The sequence below is a fragment of the Corylus avellana genome, chromosome 9 (genome assembly GCF_965113065.1).
Source record: "Corylus avellana chromosome 9, dhCorAvel1.hap1.2, whole genome shotgun sequence".
Lineage (NCBI taxonomy): Eukaryota > Viridiplantae > Streptophyta > Magnoliopsida > Fagales > Betulaceae > Corylus > Corylus avellana.
In genome coordinates, this window is record NC_142498.1 from 1,529,393 (window position 1) to 1,556,472 (window position 27,080).

General features: G+C 34.5%; 3 protein-coding genes and 1 pseudogene across 7 annotated transcripts; all 4 read left to right on the top strand.

Annotated features, from left to right (window-relative positions):
• The first annotated feature begins 2,800 nt into the window (after positions 1–2,800).
• LOC132190124 (uncharacterized) lies at positions 2,801–7,025 on the top strand. Of its 3 annotated transcripts, XM_088519406.1 has the most exons (3): positions 2,970–4,897; positions 5,674–5,828; positions 6,716–7,025. In XM_088519406.1, the coding sequence occupies exon 1, from the start codon at positions 2,970–2,972 to the stop codon at positions 4,797–4,799; it is 1,830 nt and encodes a 609-aa protein (XP_088375532.1). In that variant the 3' UTR covers positions 4,800–4,897; positions 5,674–5,828; positions 6,716–7,025. The 3 variants fall into 3 exon arrangements, 2 of the variants coding, with proteins under 2 accessions (XP_088375533.1, XP_088375532.1); XR_015913070.1 differs by lacking the exon at positions 6,716–7,025 and having other exon boundaries at positions 2,801–2,973; positions 5,674–5,928; XM_088519407.1 differs by lacking the exon at positions 6,716–7,025 and having other exon boundaries at positions 2,849–4,897; positions 5,674–5,928.
• Positions 7,026–8,892: 1,867 nt separating this feature from the next.
• On the top strand, positions 8,893–15,203 carry LOC132190115 (uncharacterized). Its single transcript, XM_059605005.2, has 5 exons — positions 8,893–9,126; positions 9,587–9,688; positions 11,611–11,621; positions 11,936–13,316; positions 14,920–15,203. Exons 1-4 carry the CDS (start codon positions 8,893–8,895, stop codon positions 13,233–13,235), a joined length of 1,647 nt encoding a protein of 548 aa, XP_059460988.2. The 3' UTR covers positions 13,236–13,316; positions 14,920–15,203.
• A 1,795-nt stretch (positions 15,204–16,998) lies between these two features.
• On the top strand, positions 16,999–20,639 carry LOC132190114 (uncharacterized). 2 transcript variants are annotated; one of them, XR_009441091.2, is made up of 3 exons: positions 16,999–17,147; positions 19,846–19,995; positions 20,411–20,639. XR_009441091.2 is itself a non-coding variant. In XM_059605004.2 (3 exons), exon 1 carries the CDS (start codon positions 17,144–17,146, stop codon positions 18,974–18,976), a length of 1,833 nt encoding a protein of 610 aa, XP_059460987.2. In that variant the 5' UTR covers positions 16,999–17,143; the 3' UTR covers positions 18,977–19,074; positions 19,846–19,995; positions 20,411–20,639. The 2 variants fall into 2 exon arrangements, 1 of the variants encoding a protein (XP_059460987.2); XM_059605004.2 differs by having other exon boundaries at positions 16,999–19,074.
• Positions 20,640–21,518: 879 nt separating this feature from the next.
• Positions 21,519–24,940, top strand: LOC132189019 (uncharacterized; annotated as a pseudogene). The gene is made up of 2 exons (XR_015909123.1): positions 21,519–23,649; positions 24,412–24,940. The product of XR_015909123.1 is annotated as an uncharacterized LOC132189019 (transcript).
• The last annotated feature ends 2,140 nt before the right edge of the window (positions 24,941–27,080 follow it).

Genomic DNA, 27,080 nt, shown 5'->3' on the forward strand with positions numbered 1-27,080 from the left:
AAGATTCCGATCATCATAATCTCTCACTGTTTGTATCCTTCTGTCTCTTCCCTATAAGAATCCAGCTATTTAGACCCACCAAAAATGCATTATGGCCCACATCCAAACAAGGTTCCAAGGATTATGAGAAGTGAGAAGTTTGAATGAGTGCTTATAAAGGCCACAACTCACAAGATTGCCACTGGACCGTTTTCTTGGTGGCCATATATATATCCAAATTCAAATTGCACAGTTTTTATTCAAATTGAATTAAAAGAAATTTCTCGCACATAATTTATCAAACTAACATATATTCTTAAAGTATATAATTCTAACATGCACTTTTGTGTTGCTCCTTTCTTTTTTGATGTGGTTTCATTTGTTTTTTTGACATGTCCACACAAGGGAAGGGGGAGGGGGGATTCGAACTAGTGATCACTGCTTCATAAGGCGTGGTCCACAGCCGATTGAGCTACCCCTTGGAGACTGATGTGGTTTCATTTGATGTATTTTCATAACCGATTAGTGGTTTCATTTTGTTTTTGGATTTTTATAATTCATAATTTAAGGACATCGTTTTTTTTTCTTCAATCCAATCTATTAAATTGACATATGTTCTTAAAACACGTAATTCTCACATGTATTTTTAAAATGTACATTCAAATTGCGTACTTTGTTAATCATATTAAAAATGCATGTAAAGATCACATACTTTAAAGAAAAATGTCAATTTAATAAAGTAGATTCATTCACATTGATGTTTTTATAGATATTAGATGTGAATGTGTTTTTTGTTTATCAGGTAATTGTTATAAGTGTGTGATTTATTATTATTATTATTATTATTTAACTCGAGTTTTAATTAAAAGAGAGTGACTTGTTGGCATTTTTCTCCGCACCATAAATCCACAAAAACAATTACTACTACAACTGTTCTATCCCAATATAAAAAAACATAATTAGACTCGAATCATTTAAGGTAATTAATAAACAAAAAACAAGAAAATGGGTTCAAGAAGCAAGTTTGGGGCATTGCTGTTTATAATGAGCACGATGGGTTTGGTGCTGGCATCCATGGAGGTTGGAGAAGCCATTAGAGACAGAGTGATGAGAGTGAGCGAGTATTGCTACATGGTTGTCTACCGCGATTGCATTGCTGGACTTGGTAGCTCTTTTGTCGATCAATGCGAAAGGGAAGTTCTTGAAAAGTGTGGAAAGCCAGGATATCGAAGGAAAGGGGTGATGCATTAATCTTCAATAAATAAAAAGGATTATGCAATTTCCCCAATTTGCTATCTATAAACTTAATTGATTATAATGATCTTGATTAGTATATAAAACGCAATCTACTTTTCCCATTTTGTGTATTTTCTTTTTCTGATTTTTTTTTTTTTTTTTTTTTTTAATGGTTGAACAAATTATTTGGCCACAATGATAGTTCGACTACCCCAATGTCCATTTTAAGGGTGGTTCGGATACTTCTCAATGGCCGGTTTAAGGGGAATTGGGTTTTCTCTATTTTCACTTGAAATTGAGAGGAACAATTTTTTTTTTTTTTTTTTGTTCAGATTAGATTTTACAGCATCTAACTGTGTACATGATGCCACATCATTTAAACAATTTAAATGACGCAACAAGTCAAACAATATATACACCGTTAGATGTGTAAAATCTAATATGGACCATAAGCTCTTACGTAACTGCAAAGGGCCACTACAAGGGATGAGAGGTTGCAAATGTCCCTTGGCTGCTTGCTTATGGAAGTTAGGCTTTTGGGAGTTATTTTCCCTATATCTTTTCATGCACTTCCGCTCCCAATTTGTGACCCGCCCTAATAATCAGATCATAGCCTAGCTTGATGACAGCAATTAAGGGAAACAATGAAGTTAGATGTATTCTTTCAATCACATAATAATCATTGTATGTCAATTCATTTTTTGTTGAGAGTCCTTACAATCAGGATAGTATGTCAATTCATTTTTTGTTGAGAGTCCTTACAATCAGGATAGGCTGTAATACTTTATTTTTATAGCTTACAATAAGATGTTGACACATCATCTAAAACCACCAAATATAATAAACATGAAAGCACTGAATCTTATTCTTATAAAAAAAATAAAAACCAGTCGTAAAAATCGCCGCTAAAGAGACCCACAGATCTAGCCCTAAGAAGCCCACCACCTCCTCAGTTCAATGCGGCAGCCAAAATCCTCCCAAAGCCACAGCCCAAAGCCATCGCCTTTTGGGTGAAGTTTCGTGCATTTTTTCTCTCCACTTTTATCTCTTTAGAAATGGGTCAGCTCACCTGGTTTGTTTGAGTGTTTGCTACAACCTGGGTTTTTGGGTTTTTTTGTGTGGTTTATGGTATCTCTCAAATTTACACCCAAATTTACACCATTTCATTCATATATATATATAACTCATTGTAACTTTCCGATTTTATGTTTTATTATCGAGTCTTTTAAAATATATTGACTCGTGAATTAATGTTGCTGTGTGTTACTGAAAAAGGAAACAAATAAAAAAAAAATTGAAGCGACGTGTGTTTGCATTTTTTTAGTGAGAATCTTTCTTCTTCCCTTTTTTATTTATTTATTTTTTTACCATGAAATAATTGAGCAAGAAAGAGAAATCATCACTCAAAAATACGAAATAGCTTTACAAATTAAACGACCTTTTTTCTTAATGGTCCGTTTGTCATAAGAGATGGAAAGAGAGGAAGCGAGAAAGACAAAAAGTCAAAAATAATATATATATTTTCTTTTTCCCTCGTTGTTCTCATTGCACTCGTTAGATCCATAAGGGCAATACTGTCCTTTTACAAGGTGTATGGCTTTGTAATTCGGTATGCCGTATAAGAAGTTAAGAACCCAGACCCTCCCATCTTGGGAGACTGTGAAAACGGAAATCGACGGCCATTTCTTGTCAGCCGTCATCAGATCTGCTTCTTCTGCTTCTTTCTCTTCCCACTACATCTTCTTCCTCCGGAAATGGGTACCACTGCTAAGTCTACAAACTCTCTTGCTTTCTTCTTCAATCATTATTCTTATGTTAGGGTTTCTTTTCATGCTCTTAATTTTTATTATTATTGTCGTAGTTTTAGTTCCACTTCTGCTAAAACTACCAATAGTGGTAGAGATATTGTGGAAAGCCCCAATCAGTTCTTGAAATCTGTGAGAGATAGATGCAGATCTCGTTGCTTTAGGAATCTTGATGATTCCTTGGGCGTGTTTGATAGAATGCTTCACATGCACCCTTTGCCTTCCATTGTGGATTTTAATCAATTGCTGACTGCAATTACAAGAATGAAGCATCACTCAACCGTTATTTCTCTGTTTAAAGAAATGGAACAGTCAGGAATTGCTCCCGATGATTATACTTCGGGCATTTTGATTAATTGCTTCTGCCATTTGAACCGGGTGGATTTTGGCTTCTCTATCTTAGCAAGAATTTTGAAACTTGGTTTTGAACCAGACTCTATAATTCTTACTACTCTTGTCAAAGGGCTCTGTATTCAGGGTAAAATTGTTGAAGCTGTGAAGTTGGTTAACAAAATGAAGATAGGCTACAAACCTAATATATTTACCTACGGAACAATAATGAATTGTTTGTGTAAAATAGGTAAGACAAATGAAGCTATTAGGTTGTTTAGAAAGATGGAAGAAAGAAATCTTGAACTTAATGTAGTGCTATATAACACAATCATTGATAGTTTATGTAAGGACAGATTGGTAAATGAGGCTTTGACTTTTTTCTCTGAAATGACAAATAGAAGAATTAAGCCAAATGTTATCACTTACAGTTCTTTAATTAAGGGCTTATGCAATTTCGCCCGGTGGAAGGAGGCAACTAAACTATGGAATGAGATGGTGGATAGGAAAATCATGCCAGATTTGCATACATTCAACATATTGGTGGACACGCATGGTAAAGAGGGGATGATGAAAGAAGCAAATAAATTTTTTGATGGGATGATTCAGAGAGGCATAGAGCCTGATGAATTCACTTACAATTCTCTGATTGATGGTTACTGTTTGCAAAATAGAATGGATGAAGCAATCAAAACATTTGATAAGATGGTTCAAAAGGGTTGTTCGCCTTCTGTTGTTACCTATAACATACTAATCCATGGATATTGTAAAGATAAGAGAATTGATGAGGCAATGAGTCTTTTCTGTGAAATGACTATTGATGGCATGATTCCCGATGTTGTCACTTACAACACTCTTATTGGCGGGTTTTGCCAAGTTGGGAGACCTAAGATTGCACTAGAGCTACTCCATGAGATGAAAGTTTGTGGTCAACATCCCGATGTCCAAACTTATGCTATTTTGTTAGATGGCCTATGTAAAAATCTACACTTTTCTGAGGCAATGACATTGTTTCAAGAGATGGAGGAAAAAAAGGTACACCTAAATATTGTGATTTACAGCATCTTGATTGATGGTATGTGTAATGCTGGGAGACTTTCAACTGCAAGAGAACTCTTTAATAGTCTTCCTGCCAAAGGTTTGCAACCTAGTGTTCCAACTTATAATATAATGATCAAAGGGCTTTGCAAAGAGGGACTATTAAATGAAGCGAGGGAGCTATTTGAGAAAATGGAGGAATTTGGTTGTCAACCTAACCATATCACATATAACACAATTATCCAAGGCTTCTTGCATCATAATGAGACTTCATGGGTAGTGAAATATATTGAAATGATGGTTGACAAGGGTTTCCCGGCAAATGCGACCACGGCAACCATTTTGATTGACTTGTTGACTACTAATCAGGCAGATAAAACATTACAAGATTTTTTTCTTAAATCTGTGTGAAAAATTTCTAGTTCTTCAACGTTCATGACAAATTTGATATTCTAAACTTTACAGAGTTATTCTGTAAGGTACAAACATATTTGCTGCATGTCATTAAGGTAATATTTCTCTCCATGACTTTTGGACTATTGTTGTGTATTACTATTCCTATTTTGTTATTTGTTTTTTTAGTTAAGTTGTTTATATGTTAATTAACTGTTTAATTTTGGTCCTTGAACGTGTGTTGTCACCAATACATTTTGTTGCCTAACTCTTATTAAATGCTTTTTGCTGGTAGGTTGAATTCTGCTCTTCTAGGAGTGGTTTCCATTTCATCATTGTTTGTTGTTTACTTATCTAATTAGTTGTCCTCTTAACACTTTTCCTTCTCTGCAAAATGGTAGTCCAGTGGACCAGAATTTTACTTTCTTTGAATGCCATGAAAGACGAAGTTGCAGATCATTTGAGGCTTAGAAGTCTAGAATTTCAATGTGAACTTTGAATTGACTTGACATGGCCAGTTGCTGCTTACTACTTGCCAGAAATTTAATTTGGCCTTAATAATAACATTGACAAATAACTCAATTTGGGTAGGTTACAGTAAGCTTCTGGTTCCCTTTTTTTTCTTTTTTTTTTTCTTCGTTCTTTAAAATCTGAAACTTCTCCTTAAATGATATTTTTAAATATCATTTCTTTCGGTAACTGATGGTCAGCATGGTCATATAATTCTCACCCAAGATAGTGTAATTATTTAGATATACACAAAAATGAGTGCAACAAGTGTCATGTTTAAGTGTAATTACTCACCGTGTTTTATTCTTAATGTAATTTCTCAACATGTTTTGTTCCTATTGATTTATATATTTTTAAGAGTCAAATGTTTTAAATTCTTCAGGGATCTCATGATTGAAGGAACACTCTTGAAGGTCTAGGAGCTTGGTGGTTATGTGTTGTTGATTTTGTTTGATGCTGCTGGATATTGGAAATTGGATGTTGGTGGTTATGTGCTGTTCAACTGGATTTTACAAGTTAGATGCTGCCAGTTTTTTGGTAATGAAGCTGCTAGTTTTTCGGTTGATGCTTCATCAACGAAAAATTTATTTAAACATTTTGTTGATGCATAGCTATTGAAGAATATTGTTCATTTGGAGTTTGGGGTTCTTAATGGTTTTATATATATATATATATATGGAAAAATACACTTAACCCCTTGAACTATCCACACGTTGACATAAAACCCCCACGAAGTATCACACCTTAGCAAAACAACACCTCCTTTTATTTTTTCAGTTATTTTGGACGGAAATGTTTATCTCAATGTAAACATGCCCAAAATACCCTCACAGGTCTATCCCTTCGTTTATGGGAGAACAAAGAAGGGGATTGAAATCGCTTACTATGGAACCTGCAACTCAGACGGTTCCATTAGTGGATTCTTCGGCAGTTTCCCATGGAAATCGCTTCAAAAGATTATAGGTCATCTCCGGCTGAAGTTGCGTGTTCGAGCAAGAGAGTCTGGAGAGAAAATGCGCCCAACTCCTTTTGAGCAACAGGGTCATAGGAGGAATAATTTCAGAAGAGACCCATTTCTTCAATCCAACATTTAGGTCCCAGAATGTTGAGTCCAAAAGGAAACCCATTTCTTCGCCATTTTGAGTCTCTCTTTCTCTCTCTACTATTTGGTTTGGTCGCGGCCGGCCAGACCCAGCTGTGGGTATGGCGTGACCCAACCCTCTCCGGCCTGTTTTTTGTTGTGGTTTGGTTGTGGGTCTCAGGCCGTCTCCATTGTCGTGGGTTACGGCCTGTTCCATCCATCCTTAACTAATGGATATAAAAATATAAGCTTCCACCATTTAAATTAATTACTTCTCATTAATTAATTTCTTGCAATTAATTGACAAATTATGCCCATTTAACTAAGAAAAAAATGGGTTCAGGCAAGATTGTGGCATTGGTTTTGATGATGAGCATGATTGGATCCATGGTGGTCGGGGATGAAGACTGCAAGAATTGCTTCCTGGATGTCTTCAACGAGTGCGTAGGATGACGAGGTGCCACTCTTTCCGATGAATGCAACATTGAAGGCTGAAGCTGCTCAAGCATGCGACCCTATGCCCATTTGCTATTCCTACTCAAATCGCATCAACAACGGATCAAGATCCGATAGCATTGGGCGGTGGCATTGGGCAGATTTCGGTGGAAGTGAAGGAGGCGGTGTCTCTTTTGTTGTGTTAGGTTGTTTTTTTTTCTTCTCTTTTTTGTTCATAAGATCTGTTATTTTCATGTTTATTGTATTTAGTTTTTTTTTTTTTTTAGCTAATGCATCATCTTCTTATAGGCTGTTGTAAAGTTTTTACACCATATTCTAACTAAAGCGTATTCTCTTTCACTTTAGAGTAGAGATTTTCGGCAGCCTGAGGTCATCCTAGTGTCTATCAAAGTCTGGCGTGGTTAATTTTTTTTTAAAAATAATGTCAGATATTTTGCTTCTTTTTTTCTTTTTTGTTTTTTAATTGAAGAAGAGACATATTAAAGAGAAATTTAAATTTGAAGCATTAGCATTAAATTTAGGATAATCGAATCCCTTTTGAATGAAACAATCCCTAAAGGGTTAACCTTCTACCCTTAGATTTTAGTTTTGAATCCCAAAACAAGTTTTGAGGCATTAAAAATTAAATATTAACTCATACAAAAAAAAATGACAAATTTTTTTTTTATTATTATTTTTTAATATATGTCCCACGCTAGAGGCAACCGCATAGCAGGACTCTTCACTTTATATTAACTTTTAGTACAAGTTTAATGTTTGCAAAGCATTTTGCTAAGGCTTATATTGAGCTCTATTGCCTTGTCAAGAAAAAAAAAATTAAAAAAAAAAACCTTGACTGCCATTTACCAAACTCGGCCTATAATAATATATGACATGTCTAGTGGGCTTGGTCGTGGGCCAAAACCAAACCGGTATGCGTAAAAAAAAACTTAGAAAGAAATTGGGTTTTTAAACAATTTATGAAAAACGGCTATCAGTTAATAACCAATAACCGCCGGTAGTGATTACGAGAAAATAATCGCAACTGCAATTGGTTGTACACCCTTGTCAATGCCCCCAAACTACTGCCCTTTAAAGTTTAAACTACCAAAAAATAATGTAAATATTCCCTCAAAGCCAACAAAAATACAACCGGGTGTAAACCTCTTTCTTTCACCGCCCGTTAGAAGTGAAGTCCAGCCTACCGCCAAAAAGATTCTGATCATCTTAATCTCTCACTGTTTGGCTCCTTCTGTCTCTTCCCCATAAGAATCCAGCTATTTAGACCCACCAAAAATGCATTATGGCCCACAACCAACAAGGTTCCAAAGCATTATGAGAAGTGTGAGAAGTTTGAATGAGTGCTCATAGGGGCCACAAGATTGCCACTGGATATATATATATATATATATATATATATATATATATATATATATAATATTCTGCTTTTCAAAGCAAATTTTGCTGTCCAAAGCCAAATTCAAATTGCACAAAGTTTTTATTTAAATTGGGTAAAAGAAATTCGTCATTCTTAGTTTATTAAACTAATATATATCCGTAAAGTATGTAATTCTTACATGCATTTTTGTGTTGTTCCTTTCTTTTTTGATGTGGTTTCATTTTGTTTTGGATTTATAATTCATAATTTAAGGACAATATATTTTTTCAACCCAGTCTATTAAATTGACATATGTTTTTAAAATACGTAATTCTCATATGTATTTTTAAAATGAAAGTTCGAACCGCATGCCTTGTTAATCATATTAAAAATGCATGTAAAGATCACATACTTTAAAGAAAAATCTCAATTTAATAAAGTGGATTCATACCCATGTTGATGATTTTATAGATATTAGATGTGATTGTGTTTTTTGTTGATCAGGTAGTTGTTATAAGTCTTGTTATTATTATTATTATTTAACACGAGTTTTAATTAAAAGAGAGTGACTTGTTTGCATTTTTCTCCGCACCCCAAATCCAAAAGACAATTACTACTTCAACTGTTCCATCTGAATATAAAAAAACATAATTAAACTCGAATCATTTAAGGTAATAAAAAACAAAAACAAAAACAAAAACAAGAAAATGGGTTCAAGAAGCAAGTTTCGGGCATTGCTGTGTATGATGAGCATGATGGGTTTGGTGCTGGCATCCATGGAGGTTGGAGAAGCCATTAGAGACACAGTGATGAGAGTGAGAGAGTATTGCTACATGGTTGTCTACCGCGATTGCATTGCTGGACTTGGTAACTCTTTTGTCGATCAATGCGAGAGGGAAGTTCTTGAAAAGTGTGGAAAGGCAGGATATCGAAGGAAAGGGGTGATGCATTAATCTACAATAAATAAAAAGGATTATGCAATTTCCCCAATTTGCTATCTATAAATTCAATTGATTATATGGATCATGATTAGTATATAAAACTCAATCTACTTTTCCGATTTTGTGTATTGTCTTTTTTAAAATAAAAAAAAAAAAAAAAAAAAAAATTATTGAACAAATTCTTTGACCACAGTGATAGTTTGATTACCCCAACGTCCATTTTAAGGGTGGTTTGGACACTTCTCAATGTCTCGTTTGGGGGAATTGGGTTTTCTCTATTTTCACTTGAAATTGAGAGGAACCATATTTTTATTTTTATTTTGTTCATATTAGATTTTAAAGCATCTAACGGTGTATATGGTGCCACATTATTTAAAAACTTTAAATGATGCGGCAACACAAACAACATATACACCGTTAGATATGTAAAATCTAATATGGACCATAAACTTTTACGCAGCTGCAACCTACAAAGTGCTACTACGGGGATGAGAGGTTGCAAATGTCCTTGGCTTGCTTGCTTATGGAAGTTAGGCTTGATGATCACAAGGGAAACAATGAAGTAAGATGTATACTTTCAACCACCTAATAATTAATGTATGGCAGCTCATTTTTTGTTGAGAGTCCTTACTATTAGGATGAGCTATAATACTTCTTTTTTATAGCTTCCAATAAGATATTGATACATCATCTAAAACCACAAAATACAATAAACATGAAAATACTGAATCTTATTCTTAAAAAATAAAAGAAAAATAAAAAATAAAAAAAACTAGTCATAAGAACAGCGGCTGAAGAGACCCACAGATCTAGCCGTAAGAAACCCACCACCTCCTCAATCCAACACCGCAGCTGAAATCCTCCTAAAGCCACTGCCCAAAGCCACCTTCTTTCAGAAGAAGTTTCACGCATTTTCTCTCTCTACTTTATCTCTTTAGAAATGGGTTGGCGCACCTGGTTTGTTTGGGTGTTTGGTACAACCTGTCAATCGTGGAAGAGAGGGATTTTGGTACAACTGGTTTGTTTGGGTTTTTCATTTTTGTGTGATTTATGGTATCTCTCTAATTTACACCATTTTCATTCATATATATATATATATATAACTCATTGCAACTTTCTGATTTTATGTTTTATTATTGAGTCGTTTAAAATATATTGACTCGTGAATTAATGTTTCCGAATGTTAGTGAAAAAAGAGAAAAAGAACAAAAGAAAAAAAACTTGAAGTGACGGTGTGTTTGCATTTTTTTAGTGAGAATCTTTCTTCTTCCCTTATTTTATTATTTTATTTTTTTACAGTTATCCAAATCTATTTTGGTGTTGTAAATTCTAAACAGTTTACAGTTAACAAGAAAATTCCTAAAATCTAGCAAAGAGCATCGTCGGAGGGGGAGAACCTTTTTTTCTCCCCCTCCGACCCTCCTCCCTTCTCCCTCTTCTGCCTCCCCCCTCCCCTCCCATCGCTCCCTTTCTCTTAGCGAGTTAGCATATTTACCTGATGCCCCTAGCTCTTTGGACGATTTTTTCATTTCCCTTCCTCTCCGTTTCTTCACCCTCCTTTGGTTTCCTTTTTTTGCTCTAAGCTTTTGGATCGGCCGTTCTTTGCCCGATCTACTGCCCTTACCGAACCCACGTCAACGCTCACCCCTCCGCCTATCCTCTTCGGCTCTTTCCGAGTTCTTCACTTTCCGGCCATTTTCTCCTGGCAACCTTCCTCCCTAACATGGTTTCTATTTTTGGTTTCTTGTTTCTTTGTTTTATTTTCCTGTGTTATCTCATTTTCTTGTTTTTGCTAGAATTTGTGTTTGTTTCTTTCTGTTTCTGCTTGTTTAGGTACTATTTGTGGGTGATGCTCATGGGGTTTCACTCAAACTTCTCCTTCCGTTTGAGTGCGCCGCCAATCTCCTCCGCGCCTGCTCTGCCGCCCACCGTCCTCTGCTGGGCCTTTTTCTTGCGCCCCCCACTGCGATGAGCTTCCAACGCCCCCTTCCGTTTTCGGTTTCCGGCGAGCGCGCAGTTAGCTCTACTTTTTCGGCTGCTGTCATCCTCTTTTTTTCTTTTTTTTTTGGTTATTTCCCTGTAACTTTGTATGGCTTTCCTTTTTTTGTTCTTTCTGTCTTGTTTTGTTTCCTTGTATCGGTTTTGTTTTGCTTGTAATAATGTTCGGTCCTCCCTCTCGATCTGCCCACCTGATGCCCTTCGAAATAGTTGATTTGGTCCAGACCTTTGGGTTGTGGATGTAAGCGTTATCCTGACTTTCGGATCGAGAATGATGAGTTTTTGCTTGGGGTTCTCTGCCCTCAATGCCAAGGAATAAGAGCCGAGAAATAAGAGCTACCTATGCATTAGTTTGAGTTTGTTTGTCACAGAACTGCTGTTGAATTTGAAAATTAGTCATAAGTTAGTGAATTTTGTATGAGTCTGGAATATAATACGTCATCTTTGATGCTTGTAACCTCATAACTTCGGCTATGGTTGTTTCAGAGCTTTGCTCTGTGTTGTTTGAGTTTTATGCTCGTTTATCAATGAATGAGATTGAACTGTTTATTTTTTTAAAAAAATAAAAATAAAATAAAATTCCTAAAATTAGGCATAGGAGAAAAAAAAAAGTTCAAAGAGTTTTTGAAATAGAAATACGTATTAAATAATTGAGAAAATGTTAATTGTAATCGAAATAATTGACCAAGAAAGAGAAATTAGTTAAAAAAAGAAAAAGAAAAGGAAACGACGGCAAAACATAACATCACTCAAAAATACGAAAAAGCTTTACAAATTAAACGACCTTTTTTCTTAATGGTCTGTTTGATAGAAGATGGGAGGGTCTGGGTTCTTATACGGCAAGAATTGCTCCTGATGACTATATTCTAAGTGTTTTGATTAATTGCTTCTGCCATTTGAACCGAGTGGATTTCGGTTTCTCTATTTTGGCAAGAATTTTGAAACTTGGTTTTCAACCAAATTGCGTAATTCTTAGTACTCTTGTCAAGGGGTTCTGTCTTCAGGGTAAAATTGTTGAAGCTGTGAAGTTGGTTAACAAAATGGAGAACATAGGCTACAAACCTAATACAGTTACCTATGGAACGGTTATGAATTGTTTGTATAAAATAGGTAAGACCAATGAAGCTATTGGGTTGCTTAGAATGATGAAAGAAAGAAATCTTGATCTTAATGTAGTGTTGTATAGTACAATCATTGATAGTTTGTGGAAGGACAGATTAGTAACTGAGGCTTTGACATTTTTCTCTGAAATGGTGAGTAAAGGAATTCAGCCAAACGTTTTCACTTACGGTTCTTTGATTGATGGTTACTGTTTGCAAAATAGAATGGATGAAGCAGTCAAAACATTTGATAAGATGGTTCGAAAGGGTTGTTCCTCTTCTGTTGTTAGCTATAACATATTGATCCGTGGATATTGTAAAGATAAGAGAATTGATGAGGCAATGAGTCTTTTCCGTGAAATGACTAACAATGGCATGATTCCCGATTTTGTCACTTACAACACTCTTATTGGCGGGTTTTTGCAAGTTGGGAGACCTAAGACTGCACAAGAGCTACTCCATAAGATGCAAGGTTGTGGTCAACATCCTAATCTCCAAACTTATGCTATTTTGGTAGATGGCCTCTGTAAGAATCATCACTTTCCAGAAGCAATTGCATTGTTTCATGAGATGGAAGACAAAAAGTTGGACCTTGATATTGTGGTTTACAACGTCTTGATTGATGGTATGTGTAATGTTGGAAAAATTACGGCTGCAAGAGAACTTTTTAATGCTCTTCCTACCAAAGGTTTGCAAGCTGATGTTTGGACTTATACTATAATGATCAAAGGGCTTGGCAAAGAGGGACTACTAAATGAAGCAAGGGAGCTATTTGAGAAAATGGAAGAAAATGGTTGTCAACCTGACCATATCACATATAACACAATCATCCAAGGCTTATTGCAACATAATGAGATATCATGGGAAGTGAAATATCTCCAAATTATGGTTAACAAGGGTTTCTTGGCAAATGCGACCACAATAACCATTTTGATCAACTTGTTGACTACTAATCAGGCAGATAAAACATTACAAGATTTTTTTTCTAAAATCTGTGTGAAAGATTTCTAGTTCTTCAACTTGCAGGACAAATTTGATATTCTAACCGTTACATAGTCAATCTTTAAGGCAGTAAAGCTGCAAGTCATTAAGGTAATATTTCTCTCCATGACATTTGGACTAATGTTGTGTCTTAATTACTATTCCTCTTTTGTTGTAACTTTTTTAATGTTTTTTTAGTTAATTTGTTTGTGTTAATTAACTGTTTAGTTTCGGTCCTTAAACATGTGTTGTCACCAATACATTTTGTTGCCTAAATTACCTGTATTCGATACTGGGTCATTCGTAGCAAACCTATACCTTCCCTATTAACTTGACGAATTAAGGGGGTTGGTTATTCGTCAGCACGGGTTTAGCTTCCTCAAGCCCCTATCTCGTAAAGGCCCCAGCTGAAAAACTCTTATTAAATGCTTTTTGCTGGCTGGTGGAATTCTGCTGTTTTCCAGTTCATCATTTTTAACCTCTTGTTTGTTGGTCACTTATCTAATTAGTTGTCCTTCAACACTTCCCTGCTAAATTGTAGTCCGGTGGACTATAATTTTTCTTTCTTTGTATGTCATGAAAGCTGAAGTTGCAGTTCATTCGAGTCTTAGAAGTCTAGAATTTTAGCGTGAAATTTGAATTGACTTGACATGATTGTATTGACTTTATCCACATTAGAGAATTTAGAAATATAATACATAAGGGTGGCATATTTGATGGTTATCTTCCGGGTTTCCATTTTTACTTATTAAAAAAAAAAAAGAAATATAATGAAATGATTACCGGTGTGTCACTTTCACACAAAGAGAATATTGGATTAAGACTGCATACCAACAAGCTTGAACCATCCACATCCAAACCAAGACTTGTCCATACTTTCTGCAATCTGCAGCAGCTGTTACATGCCTACGTCCTGTGGGATGGAAAAGTAATAAGAAAGATAGATTTTGATTTGATAAATCGTGGAATCCTAGGCCTCCTTTCTTCATGTCCATATGACAGGTAGAAATGTAAATGGTAATTGTGAATGTGGCATTCCAAGCAATTAACCTGCAATTTGAAATGTTAGGTGAGCAGTGAGCTTATATAATTAGAAGTTCAGCTTCTTTGATCTCTAAACTGCATTTCTTGGTAATTGAATTCTCGCATGGAGTCAAGAAATAGATCCAAGAGTGTGAACTTTGAAACGTGAATTGCTTTATGGTTGATCAGAAAGGGAAATAAGGAGGAAAAAAAAAAGAAAAAGACTACTTTCTAGTTGCTGTTTACTGGTCGCCATAAATTTACTTTGGCCTTATTAATAGCATTGAAGAATCCTAATGGTACTGGTAGATGTGTACAAAATTATTCTATTCTGGAAATGTAATTATTAAGAAATTAAACCACTTTTAATATGATAATATATTATCTCTAACATTCAAATCCTAATTCTAATGGAAGTAAAAGACTAACGGGAATAAACCACTTCTAATGTAATATCTCTAAGTCATACTATTCTGAACATTTTTTGGTAAGCCAACTCAAAGTTGCCTTTATTTTTCAATCAATTGTAATTATATGACTTTAAATGTCAATTCATGTTAGATTTATCTCTGATTCAAGAAAATGTTAAAAGTTGTCCATCAACTCTAGTATTTTCATTTACTTATTTATTGTCTTTTAATTTTTTATAAGATATCTTATAAAACGTATTGAAAACATTCTGATTGGGCAGGTAACAATCCAAATGAGGATGAGGGTGAGTCTGAGGATGAGGACACGTAAGAGCTCCTTCAGTGATGGTTTTTGAAGGGTTATTTGGACATATTTTGGTTGCTTTAGTGGACCATTCTCCTGGATATTTAGAGTATGTGATGTATTGAGCAAATATTTTGACATATTTATGTTATTTATTATTGTTTTTTTTTCAGTGTTTAATAGTGTATTCAGACAATGATTATGTTTTTATATTGTTTGGAGTACATTATATAACTTGAATTGTTTGGGTTTTGCCAAGTTTGGATACCTAAAATTGCATCAGAGTTACTCCATGCAATGCAAAGTTGTGGCCAACCTCCAAATCTCCAAACTAGGGCTATTTTGTTAGGTGGGCTGTGTAAAAATTTTCACGTTCCAGAGGTAATGACACTGTTTCAAGAAATGGAAGACAAAAAGTTAAACCTTAATATTGTGATTTTCAACATCTTGATTGACAGTATATGTAATGCTGGGAAATTAACAACAGCAAGAGAAATGTTTAGTAGTCTTCCTACTAGAGGTTTGCAACCGAATATTCGAACTTACAATACAATGATCAAGGGCCTTGCAAAGAGGTCTACTTAACTAAATGAAGTGAGGGAGCAATTTGAGAAAATGGAGGAAAGTGGTTGTCCTCCTATATCACATATAACACAATATCCAAGGCATTTAGCCTTGGCTTCTTTTTCTTCTTGTTGTGTTGGGCATTAAAAGCTTTACAGAACTTTGTAAAGGTCATGCAAGATGTAACCGACCAAGAGAGAATCTGACCTTTGAAGACTGTCAAGTTTAGCTTACCAGATGAAAATCTAGTAATGTTTGTGTCTTCATGCACATGAGCAGGAATATCCCATGATGTCCAATCCATACATTTTCAGTGCAGTCGATTGGTGGACTTTAGGGTTGTTCTTGTATGAAATGTTGTGCGGCAGGACACCTTTCAAAGGCGAAAACAATAAGCAAACCCTCATCAACATCCTTAAACAGCAGCTAGTATTTCCAAATATTGGTGTTGGCAGCAACAAAGAATTTGAAGAGATGGTTAACTTAAAGTTCAAGACCTCATAAGCAAGCTCTTGGTGAAGAATTCCCAAAAGGAGAATTTGGAGCTTGAAGGGTTCTGTTGAGATCAAGACGCATGAGTTCTTCAAGGGTGTGAATTTTGTTTTGATTAGGTCAGTTAAAACACATGAGGTCCCTAGTGGTTTACATAAGATCAGCTTTGTTACCAAAGTTAAGCTAAAAACAAAGGGATGAAGCATATCCGATCCCTCATTTTGAATAGTTTTTGCATAAAGAATCACAACACAAATGTTCGAAATGAAAATCAAGAGAAATGCTAGAAGTATTAAATTTTTTACTAACAGATGCTTATTAAATTGATATTTAACTCATTCATTGGTACTTGTTATATTTCTCTTAATTAATTGTTTTATTTTTCTTCAATGAATAAGCTACATATCAATTTAATAAACCTATGTTAGTAAAAAATTTAGCACCCTTACTATTTCTCGAAAATCAAACCCTACTCTCAAAATCTTATTGTTTAGAAGTAATATCAGTAAATTGCATTTCGAAAGCTGCTTTTTTTAAAATTAAAAAAAAAAAAAATCTCAAAAAATAGATTAAAAGGAAAACAAAACACAAAACTCAAAAGTTTTGTAAAAGATTATGACCGTAAGCATCTAAAAATGAGAAAATTGCAGCAAATCAAATATGAAACAGTTTTACTAATTAAACGACCGTTTTCTTATAATGCATACAAAAAACAAGAGCCCTTTTCTATTCAGTTTTTGTAATTTCAATCGTTTGATCCAGAAGGGCAAAATTGTCCTTTTGAGGTGTAAATAAAAAATCACAATATCAAGGGTGGTGACACGTGTGATTTGCATGGTTAGAATTAGAAACATCATCCAAATTCATAGAGACATTTTGAGGGGCCATCGTTTCAACAACTCGGTAAGCTGACAGAAACGACGTCGTGGAATCCCGTGATCAATTTGTAGGCATTTTTATTTTTTACCATACAAGAGAGAGAAAGAGAAGAGACAAAAGGAAGAGACAAAAACCCAGACCCTCCCAATCTTCAGAAAGTCTCGGGAGATTGTGCAAGCGGAAATCGACGGCCATTTCTCTTCAGCCGTCATCACATCTCCTTCTTCTGCTTCTTTCTCTTCCCACTACATCTTCTTCCTCCGGAAATGGGTACCACTGCTAAGTCTACAAACTCTCTTGCTTTCTTCTTCAATCATTATTCTCATGTTAGGGTTTCTTTCCATGCTCTTAATTTTTATTGTTATTGTCGTAGTTTTAGTTCCACTTCTGCTAAAACTACCAATAATGGTAGAGATATTGTGGAAAGCCCCAATCAGTTCTTGAAAACTGTGAGAGATCAATGCAGATCTCGGAGCTTTAGGAATCTTGATGAAGCATTAGGTGTGTTTGATAGAATGCTTCACATGCACCCTTTGCCTTCCATCGTGGATTTTAATCAATTGCTGGGTGCAATCGCAAGAATGAAGCATCACTCAACTGTTATTACTTTGATTAAAGAAATGGAACTGTCAGGAATTGCTCCCAATGATTATATTCTGAGTGTTTTGATTAATTGCTTCTGCCATTTGAACCGGGTGGATTTCGGCTTCTCTATTTTAGCAAGAATTTTGAAGCTTGGTTTTCAACCAGACTATATAATTCTAAACACTCTTGTCAAGGGGCTTTGTCTTCAGAGTAAAATTGTTGAAGCTGTGAAGTTGGTTAACAAAATGGAGAATATAGGCTATAAACCAAATACAGTTACCTACGGAACAGTAATGAATTGTTTGTGTAAAATAGGTAAGACCAATGAAGCTATTGGGTTGCTTAGGAAGATGCAAGAAGGAAATCTTGAACTTGATGTAGTGAAGTATAATATAATCATTGATAGTTTATGTAAGGACAGATTGGTAATTGAGGCTTTGACATTTTTCTCTGAAATGGTGAGTAAAGGAATTCAGCCAAATGTTTTCACTTACAGTTCTTTGATTCAGGGCCTATGTAATTTTGGTCAGTGGAAGGAAGTAACTAAACTATGGAATGAGATGGTGGATAGGAAAATCATGCCAGATTTGCATACATTCAACATATTGGTGGACACGCATGGTAAAGAGGGGATGTTGAAAGAAGCAAATAAAGTTTTTAATGTGATGATTCAAAGAGGCGTAGAGCCTGATACAATCACGTACAATTCTTTGATTGATGGTTATTGTTTGCAAAATAGAATGGATGAAGCTGTCAAAGTATTTAATACGATGGTTCGAAAGGGTTGTTCGCCTTCTGTTGTTAGCTATAACATATTAATCCATGGATATTGTAAAGATAAGAGAATTGATGACGCAATGAGTCTTTTTCGTGAAATGACTATCAATGGCATGATTCCCAATGTTGTCACTTACACCACTCTTATTGGCGGGTTTTGCCGAGTTGGGAGACCTAAGATTGCACTAGAGCTGCTCCAGGAGATGCAAGGTTGTGGCCAACATCCCGATGTCCAAACTTATGCTATTTTGTTGGATGGCCTATTTAAGAATCTACACTTTCCAGAGGCAATGGCATTGTTTCAAGCAATGGAAGACAAAAAGTTAGACCTTAATATTGTGATTTACAACATCTTGATTGATGGTATGTGCAATGCTGGGAAACTTACAACTGCAAGAGAACTCTTTAATACTCTTCCTACCAAAGGCTTTCAAGCTAATGTTCAGACTTATACTATAATGATCAAAGGGCTTGGCAAAGAGGGACTACTAAATGAAGCGAGGGAGCTATTTGAGAAAATGGAGGAATTTGGTTGTCAACCTAACCATATCACATATAACACAATCATCCATGGCTTCTTGCATCATAATGCAACTTCATGGGTAGTGAAATATATCCAAATGATGGTTGACAACGGTTTCCGGGCAAATGCGACCACGGCAACCATTTTGATCGACTTGTTGACTACTAATCAGGCAGATAAAACATTACAAGATTTTTTTCTAAAATCTGTGTGAAAGATTTCTAGTTCTTCAACGTTTATGACAAATTTGATGTTCTAAACTTTACAGAGTTAATCTGTAAGGTACAAACATATTTGCCGCAAGTCATTAAGGTAATATTTATGTCCATGACTTTTGGACTATTGTTGTGTATTACTATTCCTATTTTGTTATCTGTTTTTTTACTTAATTTTTTTATGTGTTAATTAACTGTTTAATTTCGGTCCTTAAACATGTGTTGTCACCAATGCATTTTGTTGCCTAACTCTCATTAAATGCTTTTTGCTGGTAGGTTGAATTCTGCTCTTCTAGGAGTGGTTTCCAGTTCATCATTGTTTGTGGTCGCTTATCTAATTAGTTGTCCTTTAACACTTTTCCTTCCCTGCAAAATGGTAGTCTAGTGGACCAGAATTTTACTTTCTTTGAATGCCATGAAAGACGAAGTTGCAGTTCATTTGAGGCTTAGAAGTCTAGAATTTTAGTGTGAACTTTGAATTGACTTGACATGACCAGTTTCTGCTTACTACTTGCCAGAAATTTAATTTGGCCTTATTAATAACATTGACGAATAACTTAATTTGGGTAGGTTACAGTAAGCTTCTGGCTCTTTTTTTTTTTTTTTTTTTTTTTTTTATCATTCTTTAAAATTTGAAACTTCTCCTTAAATGATATTTTTAAATATCATTGCCTTCGGTAACTGATGATCAGCATGGTCATATAATTCTCACTCAAGATAGTGTAATTATTCAGGTATACACAAAAATTAGTGCAACAAGTGTCATGTTTAAGTGTAATTAAGTTTTATTCTTAATGTAATTTCTCAACATGTTTTGTTCTTATTGATTTATATTTTTTTAAGAGTCAAATGTTTTAAATTCTTGCAGGGATCTCATGATTGAAGGAACACTCTTGAAGGTCTAGGAGCTTGGTGGTTATGTGTTGTTGATTTTGTTTGATGCTGCTGGATATTGGAAGTTGGATGTTGGTGGTTATGTGCTGTTCAGCTGGATTAATAGCATTGAAGATTCCTAATGGTACTGGTAGATGTGTACAGAATTATACTATTCTGGAAATGTAATTATTAAGAAATTAGACCACTTTTAAGAGACTAACTAGAATAAACCACTTTTAATATGATAACATATTATCTCTAACATTCAAATGCTAATTCTAATGGAAGTAAAAGACTAACGGAAATAAACCACTTCAAATGTAATATCGTCATACTATTCTGAACATTTTTTGGTAAGCCTACTCAAAGTTGCCTTTATTTTTCAATCAATTGTAATTATATGACTTTAAATGTCAATTCATGTTAGATTTATATCTAATTCAAGAAAATGTTAAAAGTTGTCCATCAACTCTAGTATTTTCATTTTCTTCTTTATTGTCTTTTAATTTTTTATAAGATATCTTATAAAACGTATTGAAAACATTCTGATTGGGCAGGTAACAATCCAAATGAGGATGAGGGTGAGTCTGAGGATGAGGACACGTAAGAGCTCCTTCGGTGATGGTTTTTGAAGGGTTATTTGGACATATTTTGGTTGCTTTAGTGGACCATTCTCCTGGATATTTAGAGTATGTGATGTATTGAGCAAATATTTAGACATATATATGTTATGGTTTTTTTTTTCAGTGTTTAACAGTGTGTTCAGACAATGATTATGTTTTTATTTTTGAGACAAGACCTCATAAGCAAGCTCTTGCTGAAGAATCCCAAAAAGAGAATTTGGAGCTTGAAGGGTTCTGTTGAGATCAAGAGGCATGAGTTCTTCAAGGGTGTGAATTTTGCTTTGATTAGGTCAGTTAGAACACCTGAGATCCCTAGTAATTTACATAAGATAAGATCAGCTTTGTTACAAAAGTTGAGCAAAAAACAGAGGGACGAAGCATATCAGATCCCACATCATTTTGAATAGTTTTTTAACAAAGAATCGCAACCCAAATGTTCGAAAAGGAAATCAAGAGAAATGCTAAAGGTACTAAATCTTTTACTAATAGATGCTTACTAAACTCATGTATAACTCATTCATTGGTACTTGTTACATTTTTTCTAATTAATTGTTTTGTTTTTTTTTTCAATGAATAAGCTACATATGAATTTATTAAATCTATGTTAGTAAAAGATTTAGTACTTTTAATATTTCTCGAAAATAAACCCAACTCTCCAAATTTCATTGTTTAGAAGTAATATCAGTGTTTGCGTTTAAAAACTTCTCAAAAAATAGATTAAAAGGAAAACGAAACACACAACTCAAAAGTTTTGTAAAAGATTATGACCGTAAGCATTAAAAAATGTGAAAATTCTAGCAAACCAAATACGAAACAGCTTTACTAATTAAACGACCTTTTTCGCCCTTTTTTATTCAGTTTTTGTAATTTCAATCGTTTGATCCAGAAGGGCAAAATTGTCCTTTTGAGGTGTAAATAAAAAATTACGATATCAAGGGTGGTGACACGTGTGATTTGTATGGTTAGAAACATCATTCAAATTCAAAGAGACATTTTGAGGGGCCATCGTTTCTAAAAACCCGGTAAGCTGACAGAAACGACGTCGTGGAATCCCGTGATCAATTTGTAGGCATTTTTAGCATACGAGAGAAAAGAGAGAAAAGGAGGAGACAAAAACCCAGACCCTCCCATCTGCAGAACGTCGCGGGAGGTTGTGAAAGCGGAAATTAACGGCCATTTCTCTTCAGCCGTCATCAGATCTGCTTCATCTGCTTCTTTCTCTTACCACTACATTTTCTTCCTCCGGAAATGGGTACCACTGCTAAGTCTACAAACTCTCTTGCTTTCTTCTTCAATCATTATTCTCATGTTAGGGTTTCTTTCCATGCTCTTAATTTTTATTATTATTGTCGTAGTTTTAGTTCCACTTCTGCTAAAACTACCAATAGTGGTAGAGATATTGTGGAAAGCCCCAATCAGTTCTTGAAAACTGTGAGAGATCGATGCAGATCTCGGAGCTTTAGGAATCTTGATGAAGCCTTAGGTGTGTTTGATAGAATGCTTCACATGCACCCTTTGCCTCCCATCGTGGATTTTAATCAATTGCTGGGTGCAATCGCAAGAATGAAGCATCACTCAACTGTTATTACTTTGATTAAAGAAATGGAACAGTCAGGAATTGCTCCCGATGTTTATGTTCTGAGTGTTTTGATTAATTGCTTCTGCCATTTGAACCGGGTGGATTTTGGCTTCTCTATTTTAGCAAGAGTTTTGAAACTTGGTTTTCAATCGAACTGTGTAATTCTTAGTACTCTTGTCAAGGGTCTCTGTCTTCGGGGTAAAATTGTTGAAGCTGTGAAGTTGGTTAACAAAATGGAGAATATAGGCTACAAACCTAATACAATTACCTATGGAACGATTATGAATTGTTTGTGTAAAATAGGCGAGACCAATGAAGCTATTGGGTTGTTTAGGAAGATGCAAGAAGGAAATCTTGAACTTAATGTAGTACTGTATAACACAATCATTGATAGTTTGTGTAAGGACAGATTGGTAACTGAGGCTTTGAATTTTTTTTCTGAAATGACGAGTAAAGGAATTCAGCCAGACGTTTTTACTTACAATTCTTTAATTCAGGGTCTATGCAATTTCGGCCGGTGGAAGGAGACAATCAAACTATTGAACGCGATGGTGCAAAGGAAAATCATGCTAGATTTGTGCACATTCAGCATATTGGTGGACACGCTTGGTAAAGAGGGGAAGTTGAAAGAGGCTGAAGAAGTTTTTAATGTGATGATTCAGAGAGGCGTAGAGCCGGATACAATCACATACAATTCTTTGATTGATGGTTATTGTTTGCAAAATAGAATGGATGAAGCTGTCAAAGTATTTAATACGATGGTTCGAAAGGGTTGTTTGCCTTCTATTGTTAGCTATAGCATATTGATCCACGGATATTGTAAAAAAAAAAGAATTGATGAGGCAATGATTCTCTTCCGTGAAATGACTATCAATGGCATGATTCCCAATGTTGTCACTTACACCACTCTTATTGGCGGATTTTGCCGAGTTGGGAGACCTAAGACTGCACTAGAGCTACTTCAGAAGATGCGAGGTTGTGGCCAACATCCCAATGTCCAAACTTATGCTATTTTGTTAGATGGCCTATGTAAGAATCTACACTTTCCAGAGGCAATGGCATTGTTTCAAGTGATGGAAGACAAAAAGTTAGACCTTAATATTGTGATTTACAACATCTTGATTGATGGTATGTGTAATGTTGGGAAACTTACAATTGCAAGAGAACTCTTTAATACTCTTCCTACCAAAGGCTTTCAAGCTAATGTTCGGACTTATACTATAATCATCAAAGGGCTTTACAAAGAGGGACTATTAAATGAAGCGAGGGAGCTATTTGAAAAAATGGAGGAGAACGGTTGCTCACCTGACCATGTCACATATAACACAATCATCCAAGGCTTCTTGCAACATAATGAGACATCGTGGGCAGTGCAATATCTCCAAATGATGGTTGACAAGGGTTTCTCAGCAAATGCGACCATTGCAACCATTTTGATCGACTTGTTGACTACTAATCAGGCAGATAAAACATTACAAGATTTTTTACTAAAATCTGTGTGAAAGATTTCTAGTTCTTCAACTTGCAGGACAAATTTGATATTCTAACCTTTACATAGTCAATCTTTAAGGCAGTAAAGCTGCAAGTCATTAAGGTAATATTTCTCTCCATGACATTTGGACTACCGTAGTGTCTTAATTACTATTCCTCTTTTGCTATAAGTTTTTTAATGTTTTTTTAGTTAATTTGTTTTGTGTTAATTAACTGTTTAGTTTCGGTCCTTAAACATGTGTTGTCACCAATACATTTTGTTGCCTAACTCTTATTAAATGCTTTTTGCTGGTAGGTTGAATTCTGCTCTTCTAGGAGTGGTTTCCAGTTCATCATTGTATGTTGTTCGCTTATCTAACTAGTTGTCCTTTAACACTTTTCCTTCCCTGCAAAATGGTACTCCAGTGGACCAGAATTTCACTTTCTTTGAATGCCATGAAAGACGAAGTTGCAGTTCATTTGAGGCTTAGAAGTCTAGAATTTTAGTGTGAACTTTGAATTGACTTGACATGGCCAGTTGCTGCTTACTACTTGCCAGAAATTTAATTTGGCCTTATTAATAACATTGACGAATAACTCAATTTGGGTAGGTTACAGTAAGCTTCTGGTTCTTTTTTTATTTTATTTTATTTTATTTTTTATTTTTATTATTTTTTATCATTCTTTAAAATCTGAAACTTCTCCTTAAATGATATTTTTAAATATCATTGCCTTCGGTAACTGATGATCAGCATGGTCATATAATTCTCACTCAAGATAGTGTAATTATTCAGGTATACAAAAATTAGTGCAAATGTAATTTCTCAACATGTTTTGTTCTTATTGATTTATATAGTTTTAAGAGTCATGTTTTAAATTCTTGCAGAGATATCATGATTGAAGGAACACTCTTGAAGGTCTAGGAGCTTGGTGGTTATGTGTTGTTGATTTTATTTGATGCTGCTGGATATTGGAAGTTGGATGTTGGTGGTTATGTTCAGCTGGATTTTACAAGTTAGATGCTGCCAGTTTTTTGGATTTTACAGGTTGTTGCTTTTGTTTTATTTCTAGGTAATTATTTAATTTTTAGGGGTAAAATTATGGAATATGGGGTGAATTTATTTGACTCATCATATGTTTGACTTGCCGGTATATTTTCACTTGTGGTATTGTTCAGTTTGATGACACTGCTGGATTTTACAAGTTGAATGCTGCCGGTTTTTTGGTTGATGAAGCTTCTAGTTTTTGGGTCGATCCTACATTGCTACTACTAGTTTTTAGTTTCAAATTATGTATTTTTTAATATTCGATTTTTATTCTTAGTTTTGTGTTTATTTGAATCAGTTTGAATTTTGGAACAACCCCATTTGACAATTGTCTTTGATTTGTTGTTTTGTGTTGACTTAGATTTTAAATGATTAGTGTCTTTGGAATTATTTCACTTCATATAAATGAGAGACGCATCGTTGAGGATATTTGTATTTGAGAAAGAACATGTAAAGTGAAAATTAGCTATTATAATATGAACATATGAAAATATTAGGTGGTCTTTTGATGTTTTCCTAGTTCTAAGTGAATATATATATATATATATATATATTTTTAAATGTGATTATCACATATTAATTAAAAGTTGATGATTTTCACCTTCGCATTCACCGTCACGTTAAGGAGTGAGCACGTGAGAGCATTTATAGCATTTCTCATCCCAAAAATACTCCCAGGTGTTATAAATACGTGTAAATACGTGTAATAATTCTTTTTTCACACTCAAGCCTCCTCAAATGTTTCCTCCAAAAAAAAAAAAAAAAAAAAAAAAGCTTCCTCAAATGCCCAGCAGTAACTACATTAATGTTAATGAGTTTCAAAAAGGGGCATTGGGAAACGATATTGGAAAATGCCAACAATGATGCCAAAACAATCGGATAATCCATGGAATTATCTTCCCATTGAGTATTGGGTGAAGCCTTTAGTACAGTTTTTTACTTGATCAATCGATTACCTACAGATGTGCTAAACAACAAATCACCCTTTAAAACTCTTGTTAACAAGTGTCCATATTACTTTATATTAAGACCATTTGAATGTGCTTGTTATCATCTTCTTCGTTTTTACACCAATCATAAACTTATGTTTCGATTTAAGAAATGTATATTCTTAAGTTATAGTTCAACATCAGAGTAGAAATATCCCATTATTAGAAATATTGAGGTTATAGAATATTCTTCCTCTAAAGGTTGTAATTCATCCCCATCCTCCTAGTTTTTTGTTTTTTTCTTTTTTTTTTAGGGGTATTTTTGTCTTATGAAAACATTCAGAGCCATCTTTGTCTTTTTACAATTTTTTAGTAGTTAAGGGGCATTGTCGATTGGGTCATCATTTGAGAGCGACATGTAAAAAATTAAAAAATTCAGGCTTATATATATATATATATATATATATATATATCTTCGCATTTTTTTTTTATAAAAAAATAGGTATTTTGGTAATTTTGACAAAATTTTAACGGAATGAAATAATTGAAAGCTTAATAATCTTAATCGAGAGTTTTTAAACTTTATAAGAGTATTGTTAAAACGAGTGAAAGTTCAAAGAATTTTGTAAAAAGTTTTGCCAGAAAATAAAATAAAAATGCTAATTGCCATGGTAGGTACTATAAATTGAAATTGCATTATTACAATCAATTAACCCATCAAATCTCTCTCCTTCTATGTCCTACGTTTTTGAAGACAGATCCAACTTATTAGAAATTTTTTTTAAGGGAAAAAAGAATTCAAAATCAGAAGGGCAGTGGCTCGTTGATCCATCCCTGGCGATATTTTGTACCCGTCTGCATCACACAGCTATATCCCCTTTTGAAACTACATCATCAACTTAATGTTGTGTGGATGATGGCCCTCAAGTACTAGACATTCAAAAGCGACCTATGAACCACAGAGGGTGTGGTTTAATGGCATTCGAGTTGCTTAGTGGGGACTAGATTCTAAGGTCGAATTTCGTAATGAGAAGCGCTTGAGGTTATTGACTTGTATATTCTGGGCCGGCTCAATCACTAGGCAAATTAGGCGGTCGCCTAGGGTTTCCAATTCAATAATGCCCCAAATTAATAAATATTAATAAAAAAAAATTCATTTAAAAAAATGAAAGCACTTATTACCCTCAATATTCTTAAGGCTCCATAATCATGGTAAATAAGTAATTTAAAAAATGCCTCAATTTAATAAGGTACCCAATTAATGAATCCTAATAAAACAATTTCCATAAAAAATAAATAAATAATTAAAAAAAATTAATTAAAGACCTATTTGCAGTCAATATATATGCTTAAATTAAGCCTCCTACTTTATTTCAAAAAAGTATTAATATCATTTGATTCTCCAACATTTCGAAACAAATAAGGCTTTGAAAATTGATATCAATTAATAATAAGGGAATCAAATAATAATAAAGATATTCTTAAATAAAATCCAATCTTAAAGGTTCCATTCTTCAAGGTTGTGGGTAAATATTATTTTTTTATTTTTTTGGCCTTGTTACAATAATAAAGATATTCTT